The sequence below is a fragment of the Pituophis catenifer genome, unplaced genomic scaffold (genome assembly GCF_029215685.1).
Source record: "Pituophis catenifer annectens isolate HBS135680 unplaced genomic scaffold, rPitCat1.0.hap2 SCAF_9, whole genome shotgun sequence".
Classification (NCBI taxonomy): domain Eukaryota; kingdom Metazoa; phylum Chordata; class Lepidosauria; order Squamata; family Colubridae; genus Pituophis; species Pituophis catenifer.
In genome coordinates, this window is record NW_027256889.1 from 26,638,216 (window position 1) to 26,662,412 (window position 24,197).

Below are 24,197 nucleotides of genomic sequence, written 5' to 3' on the forward strand. Positions count from 1 at the left end.
GTCTGTTAGTAACAGTAGAAGCCATAGCGCGGGCTGCAAATTTTGCGGCGTTTAATGAGGCGTCTGCCGAATATTCTGTAGCGGCCACTATCTTGTTAATATCTTGATGCACGCGTTTGTCTGCGGTGGGGAGACGCGCTTGCAATTGTTTGAGCCAAATTAACGTTGCTCGATTAAAAAAAGATGTTGCCGTTGCAGCTTTTATTGCCCAAGTAGCCGCCTGATGGGCCTTGCGAAATCCCATTTCGGTCTTTCTGTCATCGGCTTTCAAACTGTCCATAGCATCTGTAGATACTATTGAGGACGAAGAAAGGCTGGCCACTGGCTTGTCTACTGTTGGTAAGGCCAGGATATCGTCCAACTCCGCCGCCGCGCAGTAAAGCCGTTTGTCCAAGGTACTAGGAGCTGTTAAGGAGCCTGGTTGGCCGAAGGCACTCTGGACAACATCCGCAAAAAGCGGTGGACAAGGAATAGCGTCCTTCTCTTGTTTAGCCACCTGAAACAAAGCTTCATGCGTGGATGAGGATGGAACAGCTGAGTCAGATGGAGGGGCTGTCAATAAACCAAATTGAGTAGTCACCTTGGCTTTGTGCAGGAGCGATTTAAAAACTGAAGGACGAAATAGTCCGGTAAATGATGGCTTCTCCGGAGGCAGGCCTTCGTCCTCGGAGAATTCTGAATCCTCCTCACAATCCGCCTCCTGGTCAGAGGACCCCGAGGAGACACATCCGACCTGAGATAAATCTTTTGTTTTATGTTGAGGAGGAATTTGAGGCAGAGGTCTAGATGAGCTGGGCGTAGGTTGTAGAGTGCCCACGCTCTGTTGCAATCCGGCCGCCAAGATCTTGGCCAATGCGTTGGACAACACTGACTGTAAATCCACTTGGCCAGTGTGTCCCTCTGCTCTGAGCCCAGCAGCCATAGGCGTGAATGTGGCCGATGGATCTGATCTCGAATGTTCCGGTTGGGCCGCTTGATGAACTAAGGATACATTAGGTAAAGACATAGAAACTCCACGCACCGCCTCTAGATTGGAAGAAGTAGATGGGCGATGGTCAGTAGCCGCAAAGGCCTCCGAGCAAACTGAAGAAGCACTGGAATGGGCTTGGTAAACCTCAGACTCTCCAGAGATCATGGGACAGGTATTCTGGTCCCTTGCCTTTTTTGCTTTGGCAAACTGTTTTTCAAGCGCCTTGTGACGCTGTAACTCTGATTTATGCCGGCTTGCAAGTTGAGCGGTCTGAGAGGATTTGGAGGAAGTAATATGCTTGGTTTTGGAGCGTTTCTTCCCTCCTTTGCGCTGGTTTGCCTCAGTAGGCAGAGCAGCATCCTGATCCCCATCGGATGACAGCTCCAAATCCGCCATTAGAATACTATGTGCAGGAGTGTCTTCAAGCAGCGATAGTAATTTAGCTAGCGATAGACAGTCGTATAAGGGACCCCAGGGCCAGTAATTAAATATTCCCCCTCGGGTGGAAAAATGTTCAAGCCCTGCAGCTAGCCAAAACTCCAGGTCTTACTAATCTGGCCTTGTGTCAGTGCCAGAACAGTCTCTCCCCAATGCGCCGTTACTGACTCACATTCAAAATGGCGGCCGCGAAAACACCGTCCTCTAAAATGGCGACCGCAGCGAAGGACATCAATTTACAGCCTTCCTGGTCTTCTTACGAGCTGGGCGCCGATTGACAAGGCTGCCGTGGGCTTGCTTCACAGGGCGCCAATTTTAAATTGAAGAAAGCGGCGGTAAAACGCCCGGCGCGATGGACGGCGGCGATTCAAAATGGCGGCCGGCCGCTCCGAACGCTGACGAGATGCCGGTAACGGCTCGGAGAGTGCCTGGACATCGGAGCCTGTCGGAAGCCTGGACAGACGCTCCGGAGCCGCCCAAAAACCTGGGAGCTGAGGCGCTCGTGGAATCCCAGCTCGCCAGGAATCCAACGAAGCGCCGGCGGCTAACGGTGTTCACGGATCCGCCCAGCCGGGTCGGAATCCGGATAGCTGCCTTGCTGGTAGATAGAGAGAAGGAGCGAAACGGCCTGGAGCCCCAGGCGCGTTATCGCTCCTCCAGCAGCCTCACCAATCCCACGAAGCAGCTCCAAGCGCACAGAAAGGGTGAAAAAATAACAAACTAAAATAAAAATTAATTCGATAAGGAAGCAATCAAGGAGTTTGAAAGATCTTTGAAAGAGCTATGCCAAACACGAGTTCCCTCAGTCACTGAGTGAGAAAGACTGACGGGAGTGACACAGAGGGGGCGTGGTCAGCCAAGGAGAATTCTGCACTCAGTTCCCCAGCAACGTGATGAGAGCTTCCCAATCAATGGATTGGAGGAGCAGCGTGCTGGAAAATGGCCCTTAGTACATTGTGCCAGGCAATACCTGGCAAAACAAAGCAGCTGCTAATTTTTAAATTTTTAATTTCCAATTAAAACATGTAGTGTCACATTTCTTAATTTTTGTCCAGAAACAGCAAAAGAGGTGCAGGAGTGGGCCAAAGGCAAACAAACTCAACAAGCTAAGATAGTAATGTTGTGACAGCAAATTGGGCAGAGACCCACACAGCCTGCACCATGAATAAAAGTCCCTGGAGATGACAAAGGAAAAACTAGCAGCCTCTATGCAGGCATCCTTGCTGTAATATGTCCTATAGGGTTTATTTCATAAGTACATCATGTTGTAAGCACTCATGAGAATAACATGTTATTGGCAAGAAGCTACCACCCACTGCTGCTGGAAATTAATTCAAGCTCTTCAATGAATCAACATTCGTTTAGAACTCAAAAGCCCTTTTATGTCACAGGTTGACAGCTATGTTAAGACCTTTCCTGCAGTGCCTTATCAGAATGGATGCCCTGCACCAGAGGGACTTCCCACCCACACAAAGAGGCACAAGAGCTGTGGTTCAGGGCAGAAATTGAAGCTATTGAAATTGAAGCTGCCACTGATAAGTTTCTATCACGAGACAGGAACTGAGATGTCTTTTAACCAGCAATGGAAGCTGACTAAGTTGCAAGACTCATAAAGTGCCCCCTTCAATTCTGAAGGAGACCAAAAGGACAAGAGCTGCATTCATTGCTACTAGGAATATATTTATAGCTTGCTAAATTTGTTTCATGTTTGTTTTTCTTCCAAAACAGCCATGAACTGGCTGTTATTATTCCCTGTTTTACATGTTAGGGAACAGATTCTAAGCCAGGAAGAACAGTTTTTAAACATATTTGTTTATTAGATTTATATCCTGTCTTTCCTTCAGGAACTCAAAGAACCATATATGGTGTTCCTTCTTCCCATTTTCCCCACAACCCCAGAGAAATAGGTTGGGCAGAGAGAGTAAGTCTGTTCCAAAGACAAAGGAGCTTCCAGGAAAGAGGCAAAGCTAGACCAACACGTTTACCCCTGTTGCACTTTAGCTCTCCAGGGCCACAATCAGGGGTGAAATGCTCCCAATTCGGACCAGATCGAGCAATCCGGTAGCGATTGTGGCAGGTGGTTCGGAAAACCGATGGCGGCGCAAGGCTCTGCCCACCTGCCTGGGTGTCGTTACTTCCTGCTTTTAAAAGGTAAAAAAGGCTCTGACGATCGCGCGCCACAGATGTAATCATCAGAGCCTTTTTTTTTCCTTTTTAAAGCATTTTTTTACAACCTATTCAGGCAAATAGGTTGTAAAAAATGCTTTAAAAAAGTAAAAAAAAAAGTTGGCCACACCCACTCAGTCACATTAAACCCCACCACCACCAAGCCACGCCCACAGAACCGGTAGTAACAAATTTTACATTTCACTACTGGCAACAATGTACGGTATATATGAATACAAACCTGCAAATTGGTACCTATCTTTCAAGCAAATAATTAGGCTCACATACAGCTCAAAACTTGCTCTCGGAGCCTACTAAATATAATTTACAAACATATTTAACTCATCCACAACCACCAGAGTCAAGTTATGTTTTGTTCCAGACACAGTGACTTCTCTGTGACACCTTCTAATGAAACCATTCTTAGAAAAGAATTTTGTTATCTTTAATCATGCCTGCTTTTCAAGCACAAGCTATTCTTGGAAGCCAACACATGAACTTGTGATGTTTCAACAACTGCCATGGATTAATCTCAATAAAATCCCATGACCACCCCCTTCTCTTTTCCTTTATGGAATGCTGTCCTTATGAGGGCTTGTTTACCAACATGATAAAAGAGGGCATTGGAATTAAATGTAATCTGCCAAGGCAAGATCAGTGAACTATTCTATAGGCACCTTGGACCCATCTTAGTTCTCAAACAAATCGCCAAGATTACAAGGGTATCTTTGAATTGTAATTTTTAAATTGCTTTAAATTACCCCGTAATTAAGAAAGTGGGAGGTAGCAGCAAGGCCAAGGTCATCTGTTGGTTTGGAAGGATTTCTACTTGAATTTCCCTGGCCTACAAGTACTCTGTAGAATTCACTAATACATTTTTCCCACCTTAATCTGGTAACTATTCACCTCTATTTCTGAAAAGTGGCAAAATATGGGAAGCCTCTTTTAGGAAGCTTCCAACTAGGAGGAGAGGGGAAAAGAGAATGAGATGATTCTTAAATCAAAACTTGTTTAGCAGTCATAGAACCATAGTGCTGGAGGGACCTTGGAGGTCTTTTAGACTACCCTCTGCCCAGGTGGGACTTCCGGTGAAGTGGGGCGTTTTTTGCCTCCAGAGGGTCCTTCAGCTGGCCAGCGTATGCATGTGCATCGGAGCTGAGCTCATGTGCCCACCGATGTGGCACACGTGCCATAGGTTCGCCATCATGGGCATAGTCTTCATTTAACTACCACAAGTTGAACCAACTACTTAGTTGTTGATCAAAGCTGTTGCTAAGTGAAACTATGACTCTGCTTATGATCTTACTCCACTTTTCCTTTGCTTTACAGATCTGTGAAGGTTGTAAATGCAAGGATTGGTCAGAAAGTTACTTTTTCATCCCCACCATAACTACAAACAAGAGCTTTACAATGCACTTGCTAAATGTACATTTTAAACATATTGTTTTAACTTATTTGTAAAGTTGCATTACTACTTAATAAAAATTATACTTTTTTAGACACAACCAAAAGCTAATTTTCCTTATGATTATTTAAACAGAGCATTTCTATCTGGTATCCGTGATCCCTCAGGTTCATATTTAGTCTCCATGCTGACAATCTTTTGGTTTTCTTTATTTAATCAACACAAATTTCAACTACACTTGAACTATACTCTGGCTTGGTTCCAGAATAGAAAACAAAATCCCAGAAAATGGAATATGGCATTTAGCATCAATCCAAGCATAATTCTCCATATGGATTCTCCTCATATCCATTTGGATATGTAACTGTGGAAACAAACTAGAAAAGTTTGTTGTCATCTAATATAAATGTTTCATCTTTTATACTTTTAGCCTACCATACAAAAAATTATAAATACTCTGAAAATAAATTCTGTGTACTTTATGACTGAGTAAATTAAAAAAAAAAATCATTAATCCAGAAACTCCTTACTTTTTTTTGGGAAAGAATTGTAATACCTTTTCTTTTGAACACAGTAAAAGTGTATCCACTTTTCTAAAAAATTCCATTATGTGAGCAGCAATCAAAGCATCTTCAAGACTGGAAAAGTAAATTAAATTATAAACAGCAATTTGTCTCACAATAATAAAATAATTCCCAAACACTATGCTTTTTGGTTGGGGGGGGGGGTTGTTTAACTAACTTGTGTTAGTTTTTATTTGGTTCACTTTTTCTAGTAAAAGAAGTGAACAGAGCTGTATGAAAAACAGGCTGTAATTGTTTAATGGTACTTACATGAGCTAGAAGATTAAATGAGACATGTTTTTTGAATATTAAAAACCCTTCTGAGATCCTAAGATTTAACGCTGACATTAAACACATAGGACACGTGTACTGAAGCTAAGCTCAAAGATGGCAGGTTCCTAATCAACTTTAGCTAAGGCTGAAATCAAAGCAGAGTCAGCTCCAAAAAGAATTTGCGACGGGCAACTTCTAGGAATTCCAAGGCTGGAAATTCCTAGAAGTATAAAAGATCCAAAAATAATATTGGGAGAAAGCAACAGCAGCCCACTTTGGTAATGCTGACAAGAAGCCTACCGAGTTGAGCTTCTTGAAAATATCTTTACTTCAATCTTTACAAAGACTACGCTTTGGCCTGGAATAAATTAGGATGGCTATTAAGACCAGAGGGCCCCGAGTTTTCATTCAGAAAAATCAGTACTTAATTTGAGGGGGGGGGGGGAAAGGTATCCCATTTAATCTTCCAGCTTAAAGCATTTCTTAAATAAATATCATTTTCCGAACAGGCACAGGAATTCCAAGATCTTTTCATAGTAATTTGTTATTCTTTCTCATTATTTTCATAATTTCTAGTCAAGAAAAGTTTTTTCCTTTAATTATATATAATTTATTCCAAATGTTGATGTTAATTGTAGTAATATCTATGAAAGTAAGATTTTCTTATTTGAAAATATTGACATCAAAGCAAGATCCAAGTCCCAATATTTTATTATCTGTACTTGTCCAAGAAATCTTAATTTTGATCTCAGAATATTTAAACTTGCAAAGTTATGCAAAATCTTTTACTAACTTTTAGGTTCATGACGATTAATCAATGAATAGGAACTGAAATCAGAATATCATAATAATTTATGTTTTAGCCACATCCCTATTTTATGCCACTTTATTCTAAATAAAACAAAAATACAATCTGAGAAGTTGACTCCCTGAATTTTTATTGCATTTAAGACTATATTACAGCTATACATACTTCACCTTAGAAAGTTGCATTTATTGAAATATAGGACTTGTTTTTACTTTTAACATGCATTCTGAAAGCTTAACATTCAATGTCTAATCAACATTGTAAGAAATGTAAGCATAAATATATCCTCTGCATCTTACTCTCTATATACTGTGTGCCTATATATATATATATATATATATATATATATATATATATATATATATATATATATATATATATATATATATATATATATATATATATATATATACACACACACACACACATCAGTAAATCTTTAAACAAAGCATATTCTCCTGGGATCAGACAGCATAGCTGCAAAATTTTAGGAAACTTTCAGTTCTTTAAAACATTGCCAAAGATACTACTAGAGTACATTTTCCATTAAACCTGAATGAATCACACCTATAACCTGTGTAATATTATCTGTACTCAACCCACATTTACACTTGGTCCAGTAACATACAGACTTCAAAAGACTGAAATTGTTAAGGGATAAATGCAAATAAGTAATGAAATAGAGGTCCTACAGCTTCAATCATTCCCACTTAGTCTCTCCTGCCAGTGGAAGAAGTTAACCAAAGCAGTGAATTTCCTCACCAGAATTTCTTAAGTATTTTTTCAACTGATTTCCCCATGGTTTTTCTGTGATATGCTGTTCTCTCTTTTCTTTTTTAAAGCAACTCTCAGGAATCAGTTTATTTTTAAGATTCTTGTTTCTAAAACAACAAGAGTCTAGGGATCTTGGCATGGAGATAAAAGTTTTTTAAAAATACACATAGCTTCCTTGGCTCAATTTAATTACAGATAATCCTTGTTTAATGTCCATTCAATCAGGGCTGAATGAAGGGACTGAAAGTCCAGTCCTTGACGTTCTGACCAATGCAATGCCTCTGTGGTCACAGAAACAAAATTCAGGGTCACCCACATTTACAGCTGCCTTTTGACCATCCACCTACCTGCTACTACCCGGTATTCCTGCCACCTGGCCCTGCCCACATCATGCATCACTACTGTATAGTCGGGACCTTCTTTGCACCACCTTCTTTTACGCTGGTGCAATCAGGACTTCTCTTGTGACCTGTCCAGGACCTCCTCCATTCATGTCCCATCCAGGGCCTTCTTATGGAAAATAACCTCAGCACATGAAAGCAAGCCCTGGCTGCACTAGTGCAAAAGAAGGCAATGGGAAAGGCCCTGGCCAGTACAGTAGTAGTATGCAGTGATGGGTGCAGAAGCAGCTGGTAGCAAAATATAGGCAGGCAGCCAAGAGGGCAGAGATGGGGTGGGTGGGAGAGATAAGCACTGGGGGGACTTGAAAAGGAAGCAGTCCCTTACCTTACTGAGTCTTGGAGCTGGGAGAGAACAAGCTGGGAATGACTTTAGTATTAGTACCTGGATGTATAACAATTGGGACCAGAATCTCAATCACTAAATGAAGCAGTGGTTAAGCAAGACAGTGATCACATTACTGGGGAGGGCATTTTGCAACAAATCAGAAGTGCTTCACAGGTCATAATTAATTCAAACGGTTATTAAGTGGCTGGTTGTTAAGCAAGAATTACCTGTTTCTCTCCTAATGACTGTGTTGGATTTAGCTAATAGTAGCAACAGAGATTGCCAGGATTGCTGCTGCTAAGCAATGTGGTCACATGAACTTACACTTCCCAACCCCATCACTTTAGCAATGGAAATTCCAGTCTTCTATACAGACATTATCTGAAGACTACCTATATACACAGAGGATGCCAAGCAACATATATAACTTGAGCCATTTTCTCATTCATACCTTTCGGCTGGTTTGCAACATACATCAAAATACTAGCGACATGCTAGTATTCACTACTCAGATCATAATCATTGGTCGCTGAGAAAACAGGCAGTTAACTACCTGTGACTCTTTCCTCTGTGACTTCTCTACCTAAGAACTTAGTTCAGTATTATCTGCTGAACTGACCAATTTGAATGAAATCTTTTGTCTGTTCTGATATGAACAGGATACTACTTATACCTTCTTCTTCTCAATGAGTAACAGTCAAAACCTTGACTGGTCATAGACCCACAGGGAGAAAAATGCAAGCTGCTTTACAGCCCAGATTCCAAACCAATTTTACACAGATGCAGGAACATTCCACAGCATTTAAAAGACATTTAGCAATGACATTGAAAAATTGCCATATTGTCAGTCCCATTCTCTTCGTGATTGTACTTCCCAAAGATTGAAAAATACTCACCAGAACTTGTATTCCTTCTTTTTCAACAGGTGCTTTATCATAGGTAGCATCGCAAACTCGCACCAAGGTGGTCACGCCGTATTTCTTCAGCTCCTTTTGTGAACAAACAGGAAACACGTCCAATTCATTTCTCAGAGTAAAGGGCAAAAAGTATCACTTATGGAGACATGCAGCTTTATTAATAATTATTAACTTACAGCAACCTATCAAAAGAAAGTATTTTTGCTACAACCTAAGATGGCTGCCCTGGTGCCTCTGTCTCAATAATGTATAAAAAAGACTATTTAAAAACCGTGAACCCTTTGGAATTTTCAATATTTCTACATAAATACAAGTAGTTCTCAAGTTACAATTGTAATGGAGCCTGCCAATCATGGTCATAACTCATGATATCATAAAGCAGGTCAAGTCACTTGACTATCTTGGTTTCATAACCTTTTTGTAGCAGTTATTAAGTAAACACCATGGTCATAAAGCAGCCGCAAACTGTCATTTGCTTATGGGCATGGTTTTGCAAAAAATTAAAAATACCGTAAATACTGGATTTGGGCAAGACCGTTGTAAAATGCAGTCGTGTGACCACAGGACACTGCAAACAACTGTAAATGTAGTACAGTTGTCAAGCACTCAAAATGGAATCACATGATGGGGGGAGGGAAAGGTGACCATGGCAACTTGCAATCCGGTCGTAAGTACCACCAACCCCCTCCAGGTAAATCCGTTGCAATTTCAACCAGTCACAGTTGAGGACCTACATCATCTTGTGATCGGTTCCCCAACAAGTCCTAAAACTAGATATTAAATGAGAAAAAAGCATTGTCCATTTATTTATTATTGAGGAAAATAATCCAAAACTATGTATTTGCATGTGGCAAAAGTATTGGAACCCCTAGGAATGCAAATTCATTTAAAGGAGAAAGTATAATTCCTTTGATTGTAACACCTGAATCTAATCTGGTATGCTTTTAATTTATTTAAATTGCCTGGAGAACAGGTAATAGTTAAGGTCATATATATAATGAAATATTGAAAAGGGGCGTTGGTCCTACCTGATACGCTCCTTCTCGTTGGGTGGAGACAGCAGCCAGTGTGGATAATCCTCATCCAATCAGCCTGAAGGACTGGGTCTATCCAAAGTTTAAATCCCGCCCTTGTTGCCGGGTAAACCAGCTTTTGGCGAAAAACTAAGGAAAGACTCGGCGTGTGGTCAAGATAAGAGAAATTTAGAGAGAGAAAAACGAGACCAGCCTGGCACAAAAAAACTGGGAGGGTCTGGCTGCTATCTCCACCCAACGAGAAGGAGCGTATCAGGTAGGACCAACGCCCCTTCTCCATTGTGGGTGGAGACAGCAGCTAGTGTGGGACATACCCAAGTTCACTGTCCCGAGACCTGGGAGGGCCCAGGCTGGTCCAAAATAGCCTCCCCAGCAACAACCCTCTGCAACACCTGCCGACCAAACGCTGCCTCAGCAGAGGCAAATGAGTCAATTTTATAGTGTTTAATAAAGGGAGCCGGAGAGGTCCATGTGGCCGCACGGCAAATCTCCAGCAATGGGGCCTGCGTAGCCCAGGCCGCCGACGTAGCTGCACTGCGTGTAGAGTGGGCAGTCACATGAGGTGGTCGCGGCAGGGAGCGGAAGTCGTAGGCGGAGGCGATGGTTTGCCGGATCCAGCGACCGATAGTTGAAGAAGATACCTTGAGACCCAAAGAAACGGGTAAGAAGGAGATGAACAAGGCTTCTGAACGTCGAAAGCATGCAGTGCGTTTAATATAGATGCGAAGGGCACGGCGAACATCCAGAGTATGCCAACGACGTTCGCGAGGGTGAGAAGGACGAGGGCAGAAATTCGGGAGGATGAGCTCTTGGGACCGATGGAAGACAGAGTTGATTTTCGGCACGAAGGTTGGATCCAGACGGAGGATGACACGATCCGAGTGGAACACGCAAAGGTCCACCCTGGTGGAGAGAGCAGCCACTTCCGATATGTGACGAGCCGAAGTGATAGCCACCAAGAAGGCAACTTTACACGACAACAAGCGCAGAGACGCTGTTTGTAGGGGTTCGTAGGGAGGCCCCATGAGAGACTCCAAGACCAAAGGTAGATCCCAAGTGGGATAGCGGTGTAAAACAGGAGGGGACAAGTTAGTGGCCCCGCGGAGAAAACGTCGAATTAGAGGATGCTGCGCCAAAGACGAGAGGGACCCGCAGGTAAGTACCGAAGAGATGGCTGCAATTTGGCGTCTTAGCGTGTTTGGAGAGAGGCCGTCAGCAAAACCTCGTTGTAGGAACACCAGAATGTCCACTATCGAAGGCTGTAGTACAGGTACGCCATTCCTGTCATACCAAGAACAGAAAGACCGCCAGGTGGCAGAATAGATTCTGTTAGTAGAAGGGTGACGGGAGGCCTGAATTATATGTATAACATCGTTCGGAATATTAGCCGTGCTCAGAGAGAACCGCTCAACCGCCAAGCGGTCAGATTGAGCCACGGGAGGTCTGGGTGGTTCATTGCCCCTTGACTCAGAGTGTCTGTTGTGATCGGGATGCGCCAGGAGGGAGCGACAGAGAGGGAAACCAACTCCGCAAACCATGCTCTGCGAGGCCAGTGTGGAGCCAGAAGAATTACCTCCGCCCATTCGTCCAAGAGCTTGCGGATCACTCTGGGGAGTAGAGACGTTGGAGGAAAGGCGTATAGAAGACCCTGGGGCCAGGGGACTCGGAGGGCATCGACAGCTTCCGCCTGAGGGGTTGGGAACCGGGTGAAAAAGCGAGGCAACTGTGCGTTTGCAGGAGTAGCGAATAGGTCCACGACTGGGGTCCTGAATCGACGGGCCAGAGCCTGGAAGATTTGGGGGTGGAGGCGCCATTCTGCATTGTCCAGCTGTTGTCGGCTCAGCCAATCCGCCTGAATATTGTCGATGCCCAAGATGTGCTCCGCCCAAAGGGATCTGAGATGACGTTCCGCCCAGAGACCAACTTTCAAAGCCACTGACAATAGGGACTTCGACCTGGTACCCCCCAATTTGTTCAAATGAGCCTTGGCTGTTACATTGTCCGTCAAGACAAGTACATGGGCTCCGGCTAGAAGTTGACGAAACGCCCTGAGGGCCAGGAAGATGGCTTGCAACTCTAGCCAGTTGATTGGACGGCGAGCATCCGTCTCGTTCCACACACCCTAGGTGAGCTGACCCTGACAATGTGCCCCCCAGCCGCGGAGACTGGCATCTGTTGTCACCACTACTCTCTGGGGCTCGAGAAAGAGAGAACCTGCCGAAAGGGCCGGGGACCGCCACCATCGAAGGGATCTGCGAACTGCCGGAGGGAGCAGGATCTGACTGGAAGAAGTGCCTCTGCCCGCCTTCTGAAAAGGTAAAAGAAACCATTGGAGCTCCCGGGCGTGGAGCTGCGCCCAAGGAACAATGGCTATGGCAGAAATCATCTTCCCCAAAAGTTGGGAAAGAATATAAGGGGAGACCTTCCGAGATCCGAGATCTGTATGACAAAATTGCTCAGATTCGGGAACAACTAGACTCTGACTGGATTGATCCAGGGGAGATGACAGGGGCAGGTCCTGAGAATATTATTTGGGAAGAGTTTGATCCTGTGACTCCCGAAAGCGTGGACAGGATACTGAACAGACTAAATGCGACCACATGTTTATTGGAACCGTGTCCCTCCTGGTTGGTACTGGCCTCCCGGGAGGTGAAGCGAGGCTGGCTCCAGATTATAATAAATGCTTCTTTGAGTGAGGGTGTCTTTCCCACCGTCTTGAAAGAGGCGGTGGTGAGGCCCTTCCTCAAGAAGCCCTCCCTGGACCCAGCTGTGTTAGCAAATTATCGTCCTGTCTCCAACCTTCGCTTTGTTGCGAAGGTTGTTGAGAGTGTGGTTGCACAACTGCCTCAGTACCTGGATGAATCGAATTATCTAGATCCGTTCCAGTCGGGCTTCAGGCCCGGGTACAGCACAGAGACAGCATTGGTCGCATTGGTTGATGATCTCTGGAGGGCTCGGGACAGGGGTTGCTCCTCTGTCCTGGTCCTGTTAGATCTCTCAGCGGCTTTTGATACCATCGATCATGATATCATGCTGCACTGGTTGGAAGGGTTGGGGGTGGGGGGCACTGTTCTACAGTGGTTCTCCTCCTTTCTCTCTGACCGGTCGCAGTCTGTGTTGACAGGGGGGCAGAGGTCGACCCCGAGGCCCCTTATATGTGGGGTGCCACAAGGATCGGTCCTCTCGCCCCTTCTATTCAACATTTATGTGAAGCCGCTGGGTGAGATCATCCGTGGTTTTGGGGTGAAGTACCATCAGTACGCTGATGACACCCAGCTGTACATCTCCACCCCAGACCACCCCAATGATGCCCTCGAGGTGATGTCCCGGTGCCTGGAGGCCATACGGATCTGGATGGGGAGGAACAAACTCAGACTCAACCCATCCAAGACTGAGTGGCTGTGGTTTCTGTTGTCCCGATATAGTCAGTTGGCGCTATCTCTGACTATTGGGGGCGAGTCGTTGGCCCCCACAGATGGGGTTCGCAACTTGGGCATCCTCCTAGACTCGCAGCTGTCTTTAGAAGAGCATATGACGGCCGTGGCCAGGAGGACTTTTTATCAGGTCCGCCTGATTCGCCAGTTGTGTCCCTTTCTGGATCCGGACTCGTTAAATACGGTCACTCATGCTCTTGTTACTTCCCACTTGGACTACTGCAATGCTCTCTACATGGGGCTCCCCTTGAGGAGCACCCGGAGGCTCCAGCTGGTCCAGAATGCGGCCGCGCGGGTGGTTATGGGAGCAACGTGGCGCTCCCATGTGACCCCCCTCCTGAGCGAGTTGCACTGGCTCCCGGTGGTCTTCCGGGTGCGCTTCAAGGTTTTGGTTACTATCTTTAGAGCGCTCCATGGCTCAGGACCAGGGTACCTACGAGACCGCCTCCTGCCACCAATAGCCTCTCACCGACCAATTCGCTCCCATAGAGAGGGACTCCTCAGGGTGCCGTCGGCCAAACAATGTCGACTGACGGCCCCCAGGGGGAGAGCCTTCTCTGTGGGGGCACCTACCATCTGGAACGGGCTTCCCCCAGAGTTACGAAAGATCCAAGACTTACGCATCTTCCGCCGTGCCCTGAAAACGTTTCTATTCCAACAGGCTGGTCTGGCCTAACTCTCCCTTTTAAATTGGCTTTTAAATTGGCTTTTAAATCTCTTTTAGATAAATTTGGATGTTTTAATCTTTGAGCCTAAATTACTTAATCTGTTTTTAATAGTTTTTAACTTCTATATGTCTTTGTATTTATTATGGCTGTTCACCGCCCTGAGTCCTTCGGGAGTAGGGTGGTATACAAATATGAAAAAATAAATAAATAAAATAAATCCCTCGACTTTAACCACCACCTCCCGCAGGCTAACCTGACGCTCTGGGGAGAGAAAAACTTTACCCTGTAAGGAGTCAATTAGAGCCCCTAAATGAACCAGGGAAGTAGAAGGGATCAGATGGCTCTTTTCCAGGTTAATGGAAAAACCATGGGCAGCTAATGTCCTAAGAGTAAACTGAATATCCCGGGTAGCCTGGAGAGCGGAAGACGACAAAATTAAAATGTCATCTAAATAACAAAGGAGCCTGATCGACGAGAGCCTGAGGTAAGCGGCTAAAGCCGCCAACACCTTAGTAAAGGTGTGGGGGGCGGACGAAAGTCCGAAGGGCAAAGCCCGATACTGATAATGAACCCCCCCGTAACAGAACCACAAATAACATCTGTGGGAAGGGAGAATGGGGATGTGTAAATAGGCCTCAGTCAGATCGATAGAAGAAGGGAGATCGCCCCTCCTAACACCGTCAAGAATAGATTTAAGAGTCTGCATCTTAAATTTCCGATACACCACGTACCGATTTAACCGTTTTAGGTCCAGAATGGGTCTCCACCCCCCCCCCCCCCGAGGACTTAGGCACCAGAAAAACCCGAGAAAAGAATCCCGTCCCAATTTCGTCAGCAGGGACCAGTTGTATAGCCCTGATGGAAAGGAGATGCTGAACATCAGAGGCCATAAGAGCCCTCCTTTCGGTGTCACAAGAAATCGGGCAGCAGACAAAGGTGCTCGGGGAAGGGGAAAGGAATTCAATGGCCAACCCTGATCTTAAGGTGGCCAGGACCCATTCATCCGAAATAGACTTCTCCCAAATGGCAGCGAAGAGGGCCAATCTGCCGCCAATGGGAGGGTCAGAGATGCGACTAGCAACGGCGCCGGTAGGAACGACCTCCTCCCCCTCGAAAGGGCCGTTTGGACATGAAGGGTTTTCCCTGGGACAGTCTATCCTGGGAACCTCGGGACCTCCCAAAATTGTGGAATGGCCGCGGAGGAGGGAAAAAGGCGGAAGAAGTAGAAGGACCCCCACCGTCAGAAGCCCGAGATTGAGGCCGTGCAGGATAAGGTACATAACGGGAATCCCCCCTACGAAAAACCGGAGCCAAAACTTTCTTCTTGTCACGAGTCTCGGTCAAGAAAGGGTCCAAGGCATCCCCAAACAATCGGGCCCCTCCAAACGGAACAGCAGCCAACCGCCACTTATGCCTGGCATCCGCCTGCCAGTGGCGGAGCCAGACCAAATGACGAGCAGCCACTGAAGAAGCCAACAACTTTGCTGCAAAACGGGTGGCGCTCAAAGTCGAATCTGCAGAGAACTGGACAGCTGCAATAATCTTATTGAGGTCTTGCTTAATCCGCGCGTCATCCAGAGAAAGCTTCTCCTGCAGCTGGCGGAGCCACAGCAAGGTGGTACGATTGAAGAATGAAGCCGTAGAAGATGCCTTGATAGCCCATGCCGCCCCTGATGGGCCCTCTGGAGGACCAGGTCAGAACGACGCTCCTCAGGCCGCAATCCTTCATCAGGGCCCCCAGGGACATTAGCATTAGGTAAGAGAGAAGCCACGGGCGCATCTACAGAAGGCAGTTGCAATAGCGAGTCCAGGTCAGAAGCGACGTTAAAGTTTTTTCTGTCAATAGACGAGGGCAGGGGAGCCGAGCCAGGAGAAGCCCACTGCCGCTTGACCATGTCCAAAATTAAAGGCGGAGCAGGAATTGTGGTGACCTGTTTAGCCGGCTCTGCAAACATAGGATCTAGAGTCCCTGGAGGAACTGAAACAGGGGGCTGGACCACTGGAGATGCCTTATCATAAAGTTTAGTAAGCACTTTATCTCGGCGCTTTTCCACTTTAGAGGAAGTACCGCCATGTTTTTTATGCCCTGTATAATGCCTCTGGGGCGGAGCTGGAGCCACAATAGGGGCCTGGGCAGGCACAGGAGGGGTAACAGATGGGTCATCTGATTGGCCAGCAAAGGAAGCTACGGCCTTGCTGCCGTGCTTTGATTTGGAGGCTGCTTTGGGCATGGTGAATTAGACCAGAATAGAGAACGAGGGTGATCAAATGCCAATGGGGGAGCGCAGAAACTCCACAGGGACCCTAAGCAGCCAACAGTTCAGTCTAGCAATTGAAAGGGGAGCGCGGAAACTCCACAAAATGGCCGCTGTGTCAGTATATGAAAAACAAAATGGCGGCCGTCAGTAAATGAATTAGGCTAGACAGGGTCCAATTGGATTAGCTTGCCCAAATATACAGCGTTAAATTAAAGGCTTCTCCCAGCGATTTAAAAGCAGGCCTCAGAGGTTTCTCCCAGTGATTTAAGGCAGGGAAGAGTTAAGTCCTTAAAAGTGAAAAATATTGCTCCCAGCTGACAGGCGGTGATAGAGAGGCCCACCGCGCGGGCCGCACGATCGTGCAGGCTATAGGGGAACACAGGCAGGTCACTGTGGCAGGATCCGGTCTTTAGAGGCAAGGAGGTGGGCGATCTAGGCAGCAATTAACAAAATGGAGCCAGGCAGTCAGAAAATGAAGCCACGCTGCACCCCCGATGAAAACAAAATGGCCGCCACAATTGAAGGAACAGGGTGCTGGTGCTAATTGAGCCAGGCAGAGTTCCAAAGGGCCCCCAACGATCCCCCTTTAAGCAGGAAAGGGTCAAATCAATAGTCCAGAGAGGCTTCCCACCCCCTTTGCAGAGGAAATACCTTGAGGCAAAGGGGAAACCCCCAGCCACAAGAAACACTCACTGCACAGTCCAAATTCACCAAAATCCAAAGGAATGTCCAAATTCGTAGTCACAGAATAGTCCAGAGAAGTCACACCAACAAAACAGATCCAACAGCAATCAGAATCAGCTAAAATTCAGCTAAAAGAGAGACAGCTAAAGACCACACGCCAGTCCTGACTGAAGGACTGAGTCAAAAGCTGGTCTACCCGGCAACAAGGGCGGGATTTAAACTTTGGATAGACCCAGTCCTTCAGGCTGATTGGATGAGGATTACCCACACTGGCTGCTGTCTCCACCCACAATGGAGAACTCAAAAGGATTCACATCTTTTAAGCACCGCTGTAAATGTTTCTAGTTTTCCTACAAATGGGGCAACAGGCTGTTGGACCTCAGGAATGTAGTATCCCTTCATTTTTGCCTATTAGGAGAAATAGTCAAGTAACGTTAACTCTGAAAATAGACGAAAATTCATATATTCTGGAATTCATCCTCCATCAATAAAAAAGTAAGATGTACTACAAAGACTAATTTATTTTGCGTCTTAAGTATTTTAGATTTTTTTCCCCCGTTTTTCAAAAGGTTTTGGGAAGAAAGAAACATATTCAAGGGTGGGGATGATCTCTAAATTGCTCCAGGATATTTTTCTCAGATTCTACCCTGCGAGGAGTTAGTTATACATGCTGAAATGTGGCTGCTCTTGTAACTATAGTGAAAAGTAACTGAGAGTATTTTAAAGGGGAATTAGATCAATTCATTGACAAGACCACCCTAATAACTAACACACCACTTTAAGAAATATAAATTCCTGCTTTCTGGTCATGGTAAAAATAATCCTACAGATATCTGCACTAAATCGGGGATTATAGTGAAGAATCTGGCTTTTAGATAATTATATTTTAAAGGACATATACACAGAAGCAAGGGCATCAGTTTTTCACTTGGAGTAAACTCTTGACAGCAAAAAGTGTTTAAACAAGTAACAGCCAAACATCAAATTCTCTTTTAACAGAAGCCCACAGGTTACAGTGACTTTATCAAAACAACTGCTTTGCTTTAACAATATTGTTTATATGTATAGAGAAGGAAGGAAACAGACAAGCAAGCTTTATCAACAACCTAAAAGAAAGAATATTTAAGAATGACTTTTTTAATTAGAGATAAGAAAGGTCACAAATGATAAGTGTCCCCAACATAAACAAGAGCCCCACAATGAGGAAGAACAAAACTAACTACTACCACCAGCTCTACTAATCTCATTTACATGGAAATGTTTGGTTGCCTTGTTTGGACAGCCATCAAACTTTACTTGTCTGAAATACTGCCAGAAATACTTTCTGATAGTAATCTATGGCAATAATTGTTAGAGTAAGCAAATCATTTCATTTAGTTGCAAATCTTATCATTAAAAAAATTAAGGGTGAGGCTTCCGGTTGATGTTGCGGTGAGATCGGACACGGACAGCTGGTCTCCATGTCTCCGTGCCGAGTTCTCCCCTTGATGGGCTCCAAAAGGAGCCAAAGCCGCCTTGGAGGGGCGGTGAAGCGAAGAGGAACGCCCTGCAAGGTCTCGGGAGAGTCGCAGCTGTCCTACTTGACCCGGGGCTTACTTTCCCTCTCAGCCACGACAAGGAGAAGAGACAGCCTAAGATGGCTGCCACAAAGCTGGGACAATCGATGACCATCTAAGCCAGTGGTTCTCAATCTTCCTAATGCCGCGACCCTTTAATATAGTTCCTCATGTTGTGGTGATCCCCAACCATAAAATTATTCCTAAGACCATTGAAAATATGTGTTTTCCGATGGTCTTAGGCGATCCCTGTGAAAGGGTCGTTCGACCCCCAAAGGGGTTGCGACCCACAGGTTGAGAACCACTGATCTAAGCTTTGAGTTGGAGCGGATTTTGGTGAACAGTGTGGAACTGGGTGAGAGGATTTTTTTTTACCGGAAAGTTAACCCTACAAGAGAAATCTAGGATTTACTCAGAATGACCTGTTAAAGCGGCGATCAAACACTTTGAGAAAACTACCATACCAGAAGGAAAGGATTAAAGAGAAGGAAAACAAATTCTTCAAAAACGTAGGAAATTGGACTCTTAAATTGGAAAGACGTGACATTGGGAAGGCAATTTAAAATGCTGAAATTACTGACTTAAAAAATTAATACTGCTTCTATAATTGAATTAGTTTAAAATAATTAAAACCAGATTATTAGTAATAATATTGAAAATTAACCTGAGAGTGCCACCTGCTGGTGAAAGGAAAATATACAAGCCTGGGAATACCCATTTAAAGGACTGTGAAAATATTTACTGGATTATTATATCTACCCTATGATCACTGGAGATTTAAATGTGAGAACAAGGAAGATACTTAATTAAAGTGACCCCTGAATGTTAAGTTATATGACTGAATCTATAAAAATGACTTAAAGAGGCTTGGATAACTCCCTGCACTATGAAAATGGAACTAACTGACTACTTATGGAACATAAAGAACTGTGATTAGTGTATACTTTGAAGAGCAACCTCAGGTTTGAACAAATGGTTCTTGGGCTACTGGCCAAAAGTGGAATTTATTAAAACAAGTTAAGATGCAATATAAGGAGGAAACGAGCGGAAATTTGAATGAGATGGGCTGGATGTTTCAAAGCATAAAGGATATGATACAGAAAGAACATAAGGCGATTATGGAATTAATGGATGGCATAGATCAAAAATTGGAAAATATTATACAAAGGACCATGAGCAATGACCAAGATGTCCAGAAACGGAAGGAGCTACCAGAAGGAATAGAGGAAAAAACAGAATTGAGGAATCAACAAAAAGAAGATAACGAGTCATCAATAAAATTAATAATGTTTGATCAATCAAACCAGGGGGGAAACATTCTAAGAGATCTGAAAAGAGAACGGGAGGAGCAGGAAGATACTTGGGGAAGGGAGATAGGGGTCCGGTCTGATAATTTCAAAGCTAGACAGTAGAAGTGGGTAGGGATAGGAGAAACACTTAGATTGACTAGGCAGGATGTAGACACAGATACAGACAGAGATAAAAATTTAAGAGAAGAATATTGGAGGCAAGTAAAAAAAAAAGAATAAGAATTAAAGTATTGATGCGGGCAAGAGATGATAGATAGAAGGCGGATAAGAAAAAGAAGCCAGATAGGAAAAAGAAGAAAGAAAAAATCTTTTTCTTTTTTTTATAATGGTGGCAGGAGGAGAAATTAGAACAGAGATAGGAATGTGTTCAGTAAGACATTGAGGGATTACTTGTATATATACCTTTACGTGATGAAATAAAAGTAATAATAAAATGGGAAAATTAGAGATTGAATGATGGTATTACTAAGTAAGTTTAAATAACATTGTGATTGGTAAACGTTGAGCAATTAAATAACGAAAAGAACATATTTTAATATAAACGTGTATTAATACTAGAATTATAGATTGGATGAAAGCAAAAAATATAGTTATTTTGTATGTTTAAATAATATCGTGATTGGTATTAGAAAGTATATTGAAACATTGAATAGTGAAACAATGAAGGATAGTATTTTAATATAATTAGATTCAAATGAAATATGGGAAATATGAATAAGAACTAAATATTAAAAATGAGAAAATTAGAGATTGAATAATTGTATTATTGAGTATGTTTAAATAATATGATTTGTAGTGGAATAATAAAATGAAATAATGAGTAATAAAATGATGAAAGAACATATTTCAATACAAACTGGTGTATTATTAGTGGAATCATATAGATTGGAAGAATGTAAAGAATATGAATAGAATTAATTTGCATGTTTAAATAATATTGTGATTGGTATTAGAATTGTATATTTAAATATTGAACAATGAAATAATGAAGGATAGTATTGTAATACAAAGGGAACGTCTTTTAATATAATGGTGACATGAATAAAAGTTAGAATGAAGACAGAAATAAGAGAAAGGGGGAATATTAGTATACACATTTTTATAAAATAAGACAAGTGCAATGATAAGAGGGAGGTTTAGAAATTGAACGGCGGTAGTATTATGTATGTTTAAACAGTATGAAATAATGAAATATTATAATTTGATATAAATGTGTATTCTACTAGAAATATATAAGCTGGATGGATGTGATAATTTATGATCAATAATATTATTTTATCTGTACTGAAATGTATGGCACCCAGGTGTCACACTGTTCAGGCATTGATATGTATATGTAATATAAAATTAAAAACTTGATAAAAAAAATTAAGGGAAACTAGCATTCTGCAAAGCAAGACATTCATCTCAAACTTGTTCTGCATTCCCAACAAAACCTCTGGACCCCATTAGCAAAAGGGATTCTTGGGGGGGTGTCAATCAATTAAATCCTGATTCCTGGTGATTACACAAATCTGCAATTTCTTGGCAGCATTTTCAGAAGTGACTTCTTAAGGCTGAGGAAATGGCAGGCTCAAAGTCATCCAGCTGGCTTTTGTGCCTAAGGCAGAACTATTAACTATGGAGTTTAAACGCTCAAGGCATTTTATCAACAATAAAATGGCAGTGGGTCAATGCTGCTTAGTACTGCGTGCATTCTAACATATGATTATTTTGCAACCATCTTATGAAATGTCCATCACACATTTTTAACCTGCAAATTTGTCTACCAGCTCAGAGAATTTGTGAGATCCTGAGCAGTATCTGACAGAGACTTTGGGAGAAAACAGGAAAACATATTAGTCAGTTTTGCAAAGTGGGACTCTATTTAGGTGTTAAACATACCAAAGAAAGGGAAAAAATTTATTTTCATCATAGTCCTTTATTATGTAAACTGTCAATCGCTGACAATTACACAGGGTCAATAGTGGTCTCTTCAAAGCAAGTCAAAGGAATGACAGGGTTCCTTTATTTTAAAAGTTGAAATAGACTGAAATAGAATAGTTAAAGTGACTAGCTTAGATATGGTGAAGTGCAACTCCTCCTCACTTAACTACCTAAATTGGGATTGGCAGGTTCATCACTAAGTGAAACAAACATTAAGCAAAACCTCATTTGACTACTCTGTTTAGCAATGGTGATACCAGCAATCCCAGTTGCTGCTGAGCGAATCTCACATAGTTAAGTGAGGACTCAATGAGATCCAAGAAATTATTGAAAGAAAGGGGCTGCCTCTACTTCAATGCATCTCCACCTACCTATCTCTGCCCTTTTGGCCACCTACTTAATTGCTGCCACCAAATGCTTCTACCACCCAGCTGGCACTACCAGCTGGGAATCTTGCCAGAAAAAAGGAGCCAGCCAGTAGTGGAACATATAGTGCAGCCCACACACTCTCCTCCTATAGCTTTCACCTACGAGTGTATAGCCAACATGCATAGCCCAGCATAAGGGAGGCAGGTGAAGACAATGAAAGTCAGTGACGGGGATGGTAGTAGTGGTTGTAAAAGTGAGTGGGCCTGAATTTTGTTCATGTGACTGTGGGGACACTGCAATGGCGGGACCTCTTGTTATCACTATGCGCAGTAGTTTCACCATAGCTATTATCTGCTCCATATAGTTTCTATGAAAGAGGGCCCCTTTTTTGGTAGGAACCCACGGGGGCTGTACTTTTAAAAGAATGAATTCTTTTCAATAATCTGTGAATCAACAGAAAGGGGATTTTTATGAATGGGCTACATAAAATTACTTTTTTCTTCTTTTGATATGCCCTTTTCTCCCTCCTTTCCATTTATTTATTTATTTATTTATTTATTTATTTATTTATTTATTTATTTATTATATTTCTATACCGCCTTTCTCCCGTAGGACTCAAGGCGGTGTCAAGTCAAGAAAAATATAGACACACAAACATCATAAAATTGCTAATTAAAATTATTATTATTTAAATTATTAAATTTATTATTAAATGATTATTATTAATCATTTCTCCATCTCTCAATACTTTTTCTAATGCTTCAAACTTTATACATCATAGATGGATACCCCTCTTACCTCTGTGAATTTGGTGAGGGTTGCATTGGTTGGGTTGTGGGTAATCAGGAAGCGCATAGTCTCATAAGTAATCTCCACTGGAGCAGGACGGTTCATAATGGCAAGGGAGGAAAATGTATGAGGGCTAACAAAAATTAAAAATTAAAAATCAAATTGTGCAATGTTTCACAGCAGAAAACATCAAAGACTACTAAAGTGGGGAATTGGTGAGAGCTTTCCTTATTTCCTTGGTCTTGTTCTTCAAAATATTTTTTCACTTTAAGAAATACTGGTTTTCTTGAGCATCTGCTGGAATTCAACTTCAGCCTCAATCACTGCAGGTGGCACTCCTTCAGATTTTGCAGGTTTCTACGACATGCAAAAAATAGGCAGCCTTGACGACATTTAGGCACTGGTGAGGCACAAAGAAAATTGTAAGAACAAGTCTTCTCTCCAACGGAGTTCAGCCAGGCTTTGCTTCTCTAGTGTCACTAAGAGGAAGAGGTTTCCAATGTACAGAAGATAACCCCATATATTTGAAGATTCTCTCCCAGTGTCTTGAGTCTTCAAGGCCAGGTTGAGTTACCCCACGAGGGACCCCAGCCTCCAGCTCACTTCTCAGCCAGGGTGCTGTGCTGGGCCCGGCAGAAATCTGCCCTGACACTCAGAATCGCCATAAATGTGTGGCTTGGATTCAAATGGAAAACCTAAAAGACAAGGAAGAAAGTATCTAGGCTTATGGAGAGGCATTGATAGATTTTTAAAGAATGCATGTACGAAAGAAGCAACTTTCATATTACCTGACACATATAGCCTTCTACAGATGATACACGGTGCTAATTCTCCCTTTATGCAGATTTAGAACTAATTCTGCCTTTCAATGAGGCTTAATGCACTGGTTAAAAAATTGTTACCTTTCACAGGCTGCTTATGGAAGATTTAGTGTCAAGATATGAGAATGGAGGGCTTTGTTAAGTGCTCTGTTTGCATCAAGCGTATGTATAGCCGTCATGTCAGGAGGAAGCTGAAAGCCAGCTCAGCTCACATTTTCACAAGGCAGCGTGTTCCATGACGCACAACATAAAACAAATACTAGGAAATTCTAACCTGCCTCACTTCGGTGTTGATCTTTACCAAGGTT

The 24,197-nt window shown here is 43.3% G+C and overlaps 1 protein-coding gene across 3 annotated transcripts in view; it reads right to left on the reverse strand.

Annotated features, from left to right (window-relative positions):
- The window catches only part of PTP4A2 (protein tyrosine phosphatase 4A2), a 48,401-nt gene that overhangs the window by 16,101 nt on the left and 8,103 nt on the right, over positions 1-24,197 (reverse strand). For all 3 annotated transcript variants that reach the window (XM_070950073.1, XM_070950074.1, XM_070950075.1), the window contains exons 2-3: positions 23,078-23,763; positions 9,020-9,112 (exon numbers count right to left, since the gene is read on the reverse strand). In XM_070950073.1, the coding sequence (XP_070806174.1) occupies positions 9,020-9,112; positions 23,078-23,173 (189 nt within the window). In that variant the 5' untranslated portion in view covers positions 23,174-23,763. The remainder of the gene's footprint in view (positions 1-9,019; positions 9,113-23,077; positions 23,764-24,197) is intronic.